This window comes from Megascapheus bottae, chromosome 7 (assembly GCF_031878675.1).
Source record: "Megascapheus bottae isolate mThoBot1 chromosome 7, mThoBot2.hap1, whole genome shotgun sequence".
NCBI classification, from domain to species: Eukaryota; Metazoa; Chordata; class Mammalia; order Rodentia; family Geomyidae; genus Megascapheus; species Megascapheus bottae.
The window spans coordinates 83,924,873-83,936,880 of NC_143515.1; the positions used below are offsets into that span (position 1 = coordinate 83,924,873).

General features: G+C 42.6%; 1 protein-coding gene across 3 annotated transcripts in view; it reads left to right on the plus strand.

Annotated features, from left to right (window-relative positions):
- Sh3yl1 (SH3 and SYLF domain containing 1) overlaps positions 1-394 on the plus strand; it is a 44,846-nt gene extending 44,452 nt beyond the window's left edge. For all 3 annotated transcript variants that reach the window (XM_090336227.1, XM_090336228.1, XM_090336229.1), the window contains one exon: positions 22-394. In XM_090336227.1, coding sequence (XP_090192353.1) covers positions 22-212 — 191 coding nt within the window. In that variant the 3' untranslated portion in view covers positions 213-394. The remainder of the gene's footprint in view (positions 1-21) is intronic.
- Positions 395-12,008: the final 11,614 nt, after the last annotated feature.

Here is a 12,008-nt window from a genome sequence, read left to right on the forward strand (position 1 = left end):
TGGATTCTTTTCTTGTTTCAGACAGCTCCTGTCAACCAGTAGAAGTGACAGCACTGTACTCTTTTGAAGGGCAGCAGCCTGGGGACTTGAGTTTTCAAGCTGGAGATAGAATCACAGTTATTTCAAAATCTGACTCACAGTTTGATTGGTGGGAAGGAACACTTGGAAGTCAAACTGGCATTTTTCCAGCCAACTATGTATCTGTAGATTAAAATTTTTGTATTATTTTCTTCTTTGATAGCTACCAAAAATTATTTCTACACTGATATGATTTACCATCCAGCTGAGCATTGTTTAGTATAAGTTTAAAGCATTCCTGTCCTTCAGACCTTTAATTCAGTTATATGTGGTTTTTCTCTTTATATAAATAAATGGCTAACTTACCTGTCTTTCAGCATTTTGTACTAATTTTATTGCACATCCTGTCTGTGGTCATGGCTCCTTTGTGCAGGTCAAACATCACTCAGCCTATCAGCGGTGTGCTGTTTCTGCTTTGTTCAGTGCAGAGGAAGATATGGTTTGTGGAGAGTAGTCAGTTTCATGGGACCTCAGTAACGATTGTTAGCATTTTGTTTTAACAGGTTTTGGTGGATGAAATTAGATTATGGACATGAAGACTCATAGCTCCCAGCTGGACAGAGTGGTGCCACAATAGGCTTACCTGCTTTTTTCCATTGGAATCCTGGGGTTCATGTTCATCCATATTTGCAACAAACACAGTGTTAGCCCCAGGGAGGGGCTGTTCTCACAGCACAGGGAAGATGTAAAAGATCAGATCTTTTCTTTTGTGCCAGTATTGAGACTTGAACTCAGAGCCTCCCACTCAGATTTCACTCTACTGTTTGAGCCATACCTCCACCTCCAGCTTTCTGCTAGTTAATTGGAGGTATGATGCTTGCTGATGTTTCTGTCCAGGCTGGCTGGCTCTGAACCACTGTCCTCAGATCTCAGCCTCCTGACTAGTTACAATTATAAGCATGAGTCACCAGCACTCTACATAAAGGCCTATATTAATTTACACATATGCATGCAACTTCTAACTGGTGGTTTTGACTGAAGTCCTCTTGCAGCTAATTGATTGCTAAACTTGGGGCTGAGGGGAGCTTCCCCGTCCCCCGCAAACACAGAAGTGTGTGATAGAATTCATTTTGTGGGGAGGGCCTCAACAGTATCTGAAAGTGGAGACCATTACTTCCTGTCCTCCTATCTCGGTTCTCCATTCTGTTCTGGGGAGTCATAATAACTTGGTCTTCTCTGCCCAGGGCTGGTCAAAGAAACTAGATTTCCTTTCCCCAGAGCAAGCCATAGAGCCTTAACACATGGATCTTCCCTACTCTTCTACATCACTGACCTAAATAGGGTCATATCAGTTTGCTCTACCTTGTGTGATAAATTACACACCTGCTCCAGAGGCCTCTGTCCATTCTGGGGGGAAGATGGCTGCACCATGAAATGAAAATATTCTGCACAGGCACAGTTCTACACATTCATTCTTCAACCTTACCATAAAACTGGATTACTTTCCCTGGCCCTAAGGTCTTAGGTGTGAAGATCCCCAGGACAGACAAAGTGATGATCGAGTAAGTGTACTGCGCATTTCTCTTGTTGGCTTGTCTTTCAGAATAGCAAGATTAGCTGTGACACTGGACAGTGGGCCAGAAGAAGGGGGCTTGCTTTTCCACGTCTGCAGCTAGCAAGAGTCAGCCTTCTTGAATGGTATAATAAATACCTTCCCTGCACGGGAGTGTACACACAGTGATTAAAACTATAAGCCCAGGACCACTTTTGTGCTTCACCCTGAACAATTTACCTTTTCCTCTATGCTTCAACATTACCACATATGATTATGTGAAACACACCCTTAAATCTTTAGAACAGAGTAGTACTTTTGAAGAAATTAATAAATATTAGCAACTATTATTGTATATTGTGATATCAGAAAATACTCTGATATACTAGTTTACACAGATTTTTTTCTTTTGCCAGTCCTGGGCTTGAGCTTAGGGCCTGCGCACTGTCCTTGGACTTTCTCAAGGCTAGAGCTCTACCACTTGCACCTCAGCACCACTTCCGGCTTTTTTTCCCCCCTACATATGTGGTACCAGGGAATCAAACCCTGGTCTTCGTGCATGCTAGGCAAGCACTCTACCACTAGGCCAAACTCCCAACCCTACACAAATTTTTTAAGTCACAAGTTGAGCTAACAGTGTAGATAAGGAACCATGCAAGGAAAGTTTACTTTTTTGTGTTACTAGGGTTTGAACTCTGTGCCTCAAGCTCACTAGTCTGGTTTTACCATTTGAGTCACACCTTTGGCCCAACTTTTGGCTGGTTATTTTGGAAATGGAGTCTGGTGAATTTTTCTCTGTGTTCTTGCCTCAAACCACAGTCCTGTATATATCAGCCTTATAAGAGGCTCGGATAACAGCTGTAAAACTGCAGCCCAAGGCCAACAAGCACGTTCATCCTCCACAATTCCCAGTCCCCCTGTCCTGGTGCAGAGATAACACCTTTGAACAGCATCTTCATGCTTGGGAAGCCTTCGTGAAGCCAGATTCTGCAAGGCCTGTCATGCTTTTAGAGGTCATTATCTGAACCATTTGAATCTGCAGAGTGGTGAAGGTCTCACCAGACATGGATCGGTGCTGAGTCTGAAGGCAAGGTGGATATTTACTATTGAGTTCCCTTCATAGATCATATGGAGGCACTGCCAAGGCCTAAATGCTTTTAATATACCTGTTAGGTTTATGAAAAACTGAATGCAGATATCTTAATAGAATGGTAGAAAACTGAATGAGGCCATCATAATAGGAAGCAGAAAATAAATAGTCGCCGTAGACATTTACATACTATGTAGAACACTGCAAGGAAAATAAAACTGATGGTGGGTGTGAACAAGGATGTACCTGCACTGAAGATGACCAAGAAGGCCCTTCTAAGTGAGACCACAGAGAGGACTGACTGGGAACATTTGATGTATGGGGTGGCCACTGTAGTTAATATCAATGTATCTTCAGGAGAAGATCACAGATACAGCAAACTTTAAACTATTTTTTAAAGAAAAGAAAGTAGCATTGGATTGAATCAAAAGAAACTGTTCACCAAAACCCCAAGAAGAAATGAAGGCCGAAAGAAGGCTTTGTCCACCAGACACTGGGCTCTACCCCAGGAGGGTTTCATCCTGACTTGCCTACATTTCTCTTATCTTATTTAAAAAAATGTTTATTATTCCAGATGACACACTTGCATTGTCTATCTGCTTTGTATTAGCATCAGTTGCACAATGGAGTTTCATTTTGACAGGATGACCAGATTCATCCTTCAACACTGCATCTCATCTTAACTCCCACATTTTTCTCATGTGCCAGTCTTGGGGCTTGAACTCAGCCTGTGCACTGTTCCTGAGCTGTTTTGCTCAACGATAGTGCTCTACCACTTGAGTCACAGCTCTACTTTTGGCTTTTTGAAGGTTAATTGAAGGTAAAATTCCCTTGGGCCTTCCTGTCTGGGCTGGCTTCAAACCGTGATCCTCAGATTTCAGCTGCCTGAGTAGCTAGGATTACAGGTATGAGCCACCAGCACTTGGCTTCCTCCCCTAAGTCAGTCCCAACATGCTTTATTAAGGATACAAAATGATCCAATGCAGTCTTCAAGAGGAGTGCTTCAATAGTTCCATCAAAAAAAAAAAAAAACTTGGGAGAGGATTATGGAGAGTGGAGGGCTGTGGGCATAATCTGAACAAATGGGTTGTGTAGTTTATAAAAGGCTTGCAGGACAAATGGAGACTCTAGCTAGGATGTCTGGGGACAGGAAGAATGAAGATGCTGCCCAGAAAACAAGAATTTGAACTGCACAGAGATAAGAGACATTTAGAAAGGAGTAGAACAGGACTTGGAGAAGAGTAATTTTTAGCCATGTCAATTTTAGGGTGACCTCTGAGCTTCTGAGGAGATGGTGAGTGGGGATCACAATAAGGAGATCTGAGGGTTGATCTTGGAACACCTGATGGGAAGTTCAACATTCCAGAAAAGGAAAAGGGAGAGGGGGTGTGCGGGCCATACATGTGCACAGGTCCTAATAGAAACAGGGTAGCCTGTTTATGTTTCAACAGTAACAACCCAGTAGAGAAGACATTCCAAGCTTGGGAGAATGGTGTTCTGAGTAGAGTGCCAAGCCTAAATGAAGTATGTGTTGACAGTTGCTCTCTGGCACTTTCTAGACTACAAGGAATGCCAGGCTGTCTAAACTGACAGGCACTTGGTACAAGTACTTCCAGAGGCATTTGAGACAAGTAGAGTCAGCCTCAAATTTCTATGCTTACATTCCCAGCAAGGAATGAACAAGTCCTTAGGGTAATGTCCTAGTAACTGAATCAGCAGGTGGTACAGTGCAATGCTTAAGGCTAGTAAATCTCAGGATTTTGTGCTCAGAATTTGAAAAACACATAAGAAATCTGAAAGGCTTAAAATTCTTCAGAAATTGTATAGATTATCCATTTCTGTGCCAAATGCCTTTATTACTCATCTATATAAAAAAATAAATTTTAAAATAACTTACACTGTTTTGGAGAACTGTTGGCTTTAGACAGGACAGTCTGAGTGCAAACCTGTTTCTGCCAAAAACTGACTAATTCATTCCAGATCCACTTTACTTGATGTGGCTCAGTGGTACCGAGAGCTGCCCCAGGCATCACGGAGATGTATAGATTAGGCTAAAATGTCCATGACACACTAAAAATGGCACACTGAAGCTCAGCTATTAATCATGAAGATTAATTAACAATTGCTAAAAAGTCTTACGCAAATTCACATGAGTATGATGTCACTTTATTTAAAAAATGCAAATAAGGCAAGAACAAAGAAAAACCTAGCCTCAAACTTGAGTTTGTGTGAAGTCTGTATAGGGTGCAGAATAAATCAGCTGAGTAGCTATTTGCTAATAAGCAAAGTTATTTTAAAATAGAAATCTGTTTAATAACCAACGAACAAACCTCGATCCAATTCTTCTGTACCATGATCGTGTGAGAGGAAGCAAGGTGGAGTTGCCGCCCTTGCAGCCACACCAGTGGGGTCATGTTGCCCACAGCTTTCTCCTGAAGAAGGACTCAGGGAGATCAGGCTGGGAAGGCTGCGAAGGCCGCACTGCCAGAGCAGTGCTGTAACAGCTGCATGTGGACATGTTGCACTCTACCAGTGAGTGTGCACATAGATTAACAGAGCTGTGGGCTTTGGGGTCGGTACTCACTGTGCCCGATAAGAATAGTGACACCTTGTTCTTTGAGTCAGAGGCTGCCTCTCCCACATTAAAGATGGATGAAAGTTGGAGTTGGACCAATTGGATAGCATGACTTACAAGCCCCACAGCTGGCATTCCTCCTAGTCCAGTGGGGGACATGTGCTGAACTAGTCATGCTAAGGAGTCTGTCTAAACAGAGATGCTCTCCAGATCAGAGCAAACACTCACTGGTGGTCCCCAGGGCCACCACTGGGGACCAGACCTCAGGGTGGGGCTCTGTTTCTAAGCAAGGGGTCCTTATTCTCCAGCCCTCAAAGCCTAGCAATCTGAAAAACACTTTTATGTTTGCCATTTGGAAGTTAACTGTGTTTCTCAGAAGGGCATTCAGGAGAAAAAAAATGTTTGTGAGTCAAGTAAAAATAAAGAAAATCGAAGGTGTTTTGGCATTATTGTTCATCCCTTGTCTCTAATACTGAATATCACATTTGCACAACAAAAGGTAGCAAGACAGGAATGCCTGCTGGTGGTGTTGGTGTGCTGTGTCACTTCAGGAGGGCTTCCTGCTCTGGTTTTGTTTGGCTTTGCTCCCGTCTTGCCTTCCTTGGGCAGTCCACAGCCTTCCCAGGCACACTCTTGACAAAATGCCCATCTGAAATGATGAAAATCCATGCCTAAATAAGCTTGTCACTCCAAGTAGCAACAAGTAACAGGAGGTATTAGAATATTGGCTTGAATATAGCAAAGTTTCTTTTTCTTGAATAACAAGATATAAGGAGAGGAGTTGGAGGCATGGCTCAGTTGATAGAGCACCAGACAAAGCAAAAGCAGCAAGTACTAAGTAGGGACAAAGAAATCAGATGAGGGGAAGCCAGTCTCTGGTGGCCCCAGAAACTAGCGGGAAGTCTATGCTCCTTCAAATTGTTCTAGAGTAAAGACAGAAAATTAACCCTAGCAATCCATACATGTACCCATCTATATACGCATCCATCCATATATCTATCCACCCATTCTCCATCCACCAACCATCCATTCACCCATCCATTCATGCATCCACCCATTCATCCTTTTACCCATACACCAACCATCCATCCACTCATTTACTCATCCACCTACAGATACATCTATCTATCCACCTGTTCACTCACCCACCTACCCTCTCACATATCCACTCATAATCCATATGCCCACCTACTCATTCATCCACTTACATGTCCATTTACAGATTCATCCATGTGGCCATGTATCCTGAGGAAAGTCACACAATGAAGAAAAGATAAAATTTTCATTGCACCATATCAAATCTGACAAATACTGCAGAGAAACTTTAGTTTGAGAGGGAAACTCTATTTCTCTGAACAGTATTCTTAGTGACATGTAACTCAGCTTGCAGGCAACTTATAAGCACAAGGCAACCCAGACAACTCTATGCTGGAGAACTCAGCTAACCCTCCAAACAGATTGACAACACTCCACCAAATTGACAGATACCACCCATTTCACAGCTCTGAAAGCAGAAGGAGGCACGGTAAATGAGTCAAAAACCATAAAACATGCAGAAAGTTGAGACAAAAGAGTCAGTGATGAAGTAAATATCCTCTCCATTGGTGATATAATTAGTTAGGAAATGATCTCTTAGTGGAACGAGTAGAAAAAATGCACTGTAGCTAATGATTGCTGTAGGTTTTTTTCCTTGTCAAAAAATAAAAAATAAAAACATGACACCAGGAATAAGGCAGAGAAAAGCTGTAATGTGAGTTCAAATCAGAGGCATGGTAGAGTGTGAATGCAGAGAGACTCCTACACTGTTCTTCACGAGAGAGTTAAACATGGAGGTAGGGGACCTGATGGCTAAAAATGTTGAGCTGGCTACTGGTAGAGAATCACAGCCTGAGGGCTGTGGCATGCAGCAAGACCTTGCTGACCCAGAGCCAGAGCCTCCAAAGCATATGAAAATGGCAGCTCAGTCTGTCCAAGGCCAAGGACTCTTCTATTTGGCCTGTGGGAGAAGTTGATGACTCACAACTTAGTCTCCAGAAGTTAATGACACATTAAGCCAGTTTCCAAGCCTGACTACTCCACTCCCTTGTCTGCAGACCTCAGTAGGGGCCTGGGTCCTGGGACACACAGAGCAGGTGCTCCTTCGCTGTCCTACCACCCTCTTGTGTAGAAATGCGCTTTTGTTCTGCTTTTGCTGTGCTTTGCATTAATAAATACGTTTATACTTATGTGTCCTCTGTGCCCATGCTTGAATTCTTTCTTCAGTGAAAACTAGCTTTCTGGTACATGAGCCCAGTGACCCCACTCCATCGGCATTTCTAGGCTCTAACTTGAAGCAGTGTTGCCTGTGCTGAAATCCCAAGTCATTGTTTCTACACAGGATAAATAGACCATGTAAATGCCAGTAAAGGGGACGAACAAGATTGGCTGGCTCCACCAGCTTGCAGCCTTAATGTACCCAGAGTCAGCAGAGACAGCAGTCAGCACCAGAGCCCCCCCCCTAAAGTCCCCATTAAACAGAGATTGCTGTGAGTGAGGATATAAACAAGGGAACTGCCAACTTACCATTACATGAGAAGACCCTCGTGACTCCACAGCGGTATAAACAAGGGAGTTACTCCTAGATCTTCCTAGCAGGAAGGTGTGAGTTGAGGATGAGAAAGGAAGGGATTAGGGAGCCAGGGCAACATACTAGAGGACACACAGTAGAGGGCATCTCCAGCAAGGTCAGCCTAGGAGAGTGGAAGTGGTAGGGTTATACTAACAGGGGACACAGCCTCAAGTACTATGCCTCCAAGACATTTATTCATTACATTACTAATTACAAAGGGAAAAATTTTAATTTCAAGAGGAGAAACTTGGGAGATTACATTATTGGCCTGATTATCAAGGTTAACTTTGTTAATAAGAGCAATTGAGAAAGTCAACAATTACCTGACCAGTGGTGCCTTTCCAAAGTACTAAAAGTTCTTTCTTTTTACAAAAGACAAGAAAAAAATTGAGGGACTGATAGACATTGAAATTATTTGTGTACACAATACATGCAATGTGGAATTTTTGGATTTGATCCTAGAATGAAAAAGAACTTCAAAGAGCAAATATAAGATCTTTGTAAGGCATGAGTAGCTATTTGCTTCTTGATCTTCATCATGTCTTGAAGTACATAAGACCTGATATTGGAAATAAGTGGAATCTATTTTACAAACTTCATATTACTGAAGTTATTTAACGAAATATTGAAGGACACAAGCCTTGAACTTCATGGACTTGTAGTTGTTTTGTTTTGTTTTTAGTTTTTACTATTTTTATTTGAAAATTCTGAAAACAGAGGGATTGCAGTTACGTAAGTCAGGCAAAGAGTACATTTCCTTATGGATAATATCACCCCTTCCCTAGCTAGCTCTTTCCCAGTTTTTCCTCCTATCCCAGTCACAAGTTGCACGGTTCATATCTAGAGAGCACCATGGCTACATTTGTGTACCCTTTGTTCCTCCATTTCTGTGCCTCCCCTTATTTACAGGTTCAAAATGGATGCTTTGAAGAGTTGTTTGAACTCTTTTTCAGGACCTATGTTCCTGTGCTTGGTTTTCTTAAAGCCAGGCACTTCATGGCAATGTCTAGTTACAATCAGTCTCTGTGCTTGGCTGGCCTACTGCTGTGTTTGGCGTGTGTGTGTGTGCGTGTGTGTGTGTGTGTGTGTGTGCACGTGCACACACACATGCATGCATGCATACATGCATGTCCAGTCCTGGGGCTTGAACTCAGGGCTGGGCACTGTCCTTGAGTTTTCTAGAGGCTAGTGTCCTACCACTTGAGCCACATCGCCACTCCCGGCTTTTTCCATGTATGTGGTACCAAGAAATCGAACCCAGGGCTTCGTGCATGCTAGGCAAGCACTCAACCACTAGGTCAAACTCCCAGCCCTCCTATGTATTTTTTTTTGGCCAATCTTGAAGCTTGAACTCAGGGCCTGAGTACTGTCCTTGGGCTTTCTCAAAGTTAACACTTTACCATTTGAGCCACAGCATCACTTCCAGCTCTCTCTGTGTATACTGAGGAATCGAACCCAGAGCTTTGTGCATGCTAGGCAAGCACTCTACCACTAGATCAAACTCCCAGCCCCACCTACGTAATTTTATATGTACATTTATACTATTTCATCACTATGTTCTTAGCAATGAAAACAAAGCAGTGAAAACAAATCTGTGTTCAACATAGCTTCCAGAGAGAGAGGGGAGGAGAGAGACTGGCCAGGGCAGGACATTTGGCTGTGTGCTGGGAAGGCTTTGTGTTCTATGTGTCTTCCCTGCAGCCTTTATGCTGTGTGCCTGGGTGTTGAGTGACCATTCTGTGAAATCTCTCCAGTCTTCATTGTGAGTTTGAAACAGAAGAGAATTAGTCTTGAGTCCTCCTTCTTGGTCTAGAAACCATCATGACCTGTACTTGTTATTCCTTGGTGGGAGAATGCCACCAGCCAGACCCCAGGCTTCATCTGGCTTCACAAATGAAAAGATGTCATTCCTATTAGTTTAGATAAATTCAAGAAACAATTCAGTAACTCTGGACTGACCTCAAAGTGGCTACTTGTCCGAGAGTTAATTGGTATGGTACTTTTTTTTAATTTTATTTTATTGTCAAGATGATGTACAGATGGGTATTAGTTACATATGTAAGGTAGAGGGTACATCAACAATAAAGCAAAACTTGAATTTCATATAATTAGTTTCTATTAGCTGAAATGCTCAAAATTGTTTTCATAGAGTTGTAAAAATATCCTAAAATAATATTTTATTTAAATCATAAAAATCTATCTTTTGTATAATCAATATTTTCCAACCATTCCATTATTCTGTCATCACAGAAAACTGAATGTATTTACTTTGCAGAATCAGTGGGGAGTGGGGCTACTGGAAATGATAATGCAATCATTTGCTAATTCAATCCACACTATTTGTTGAATAATGTGTACCAGCCATTATTTGAGCTTCTGTGTATACTAAATGGAATTAAAAGGGAAGCATTCTGCCTGTTCAGTGGAATGAGGATTACCTAGGAACCAGTTAGAGCATTGTCTGACTGAGCTGGTATGAAATGGAGACTCCTCTTCCCAGCCTGGAAAGTTAGCACACAAGTATATTCACTGTAGCATTTGGTGGAACTAACTGTAATGTCTTCCTAAGCAACATGGCTAGATGTCAGTCAAGTCTCTGTCTTCTGTGCAGTCCCCAAGACCTGCAACACTTCATCTTGGCGGACTTGGGACACCCACGCCATCACAGAGCTTTCTGGAAGAGTGTGTTTCCCCGCTATATGTCTACTCTAGGACTATGCATTCCTGGTGTGAAGGGCGCTATGTGTTGTGCACTTCATCTTCCTATTAGTTCATTCCTCTCCCCAAGTGCTCAGGTGGAAGAAAGTCTTTCTGTAGCTTCCATTCTTACAAAGATCTGACACCATATTAACAGAGTAAGGTAACATAACACAGGTGATGATAAGATGGGTGACTATGTGAGGAACTCAAAAATGACCTCTGACTTCCAGAGTTGATTTATTCCAGTATTTATTCTAGTGCTTTACCAAGTATCTTCCTAAGCATTCTAGAATAATCCCCTTCCTTCTTCCCACATAGTAAGCATGTCATGAAGTACTCTTTGTGCAGATCTTGGTCACTCTGCTCTGTACCCATCTCTCCCTAAAGCTAGCCTGCGTCTGAATTTATTTTCCTAATTACATGCATGTTATCTAAAGGAAACAAAGAATGTGGGAAAGGATAAAGTTTAAAATAGACTTTAAACTGTGGGAATGCTGAGGCTCAGGATGGGTAGAGAGGGAGAAACGGGGCACACTTGGGGTCTTTGCTGATCGAGCAGAACATTCATGCAGTGGAGAGCCTGTGGCCAAGGAAAAGGTGAAAGACAGAATAGGATGACTAGACTTATTATGTTTAACTAATTCCAGAGCATGTAAAACACACAGCACATGTTGGCCACGAGGGAGACAGTATGGAACTGTACACACGCAGTCACAAACTATTTGACTTAGAAACGGAAAGATGGAGGAAGGAAGGAAGGAAGGAAGGAAGGAAGGAAGGAAGGAAGGAAGGAAGGAAGGGAGGGAGGGAGGGAGGGAGGGAGGGAGGGAGGAAAAGAGGAATGGAGGGAGAAAGGGAAGGACAGAAAGAGGGGGAAGAAGAAAGGGAGGGAGGAGGGAGGAGAATAAAGAATGAAGGAAAGAGATAGAAAGGGAAAGTAAAAAAGAAGAGGGGGGAGAGAAAAAGACAAGGAAATAGAAGGGAGAGAGGGAAATTAGGCAAAGAAAGGAAAGAGGGGAAAGAGAGAGGAGAGAGACGAGAGAGGGAGAAGGGGGGGTAAACAAAACATTTTACATTTACAACTCTCCAGGTAGACTCACCAAGCGATCTGATGATGGAACTGAAGAGACAGTGAGTGGGTCCCACAGTCTGAGGTTGCTGTCTCCCTCCTGGAGTTCCAACATAGCCTTTTAGAAGTGGAAATATAACACCACCAAAGAAGAAAGCAACACTCACCAGAACGCCTAGATGTTTGAATCCTGGTTGTGTTGCTGTTTACTTTTAGAGTTATCAAATTGCCTGAGCTGCCTCAGAACTAATTTTCTAGCTGGTTGTTATTTGCGGTGGATCTTGTTTACAAGAAATGCAGAGGCTGATAAAAGACAAGGAGAAGCCCAAGGCTCTGAGACATGGGAGCGTTTCCTGCAGATGGAGACAAATCTACAGGTTTATTTAATCTAAAGGA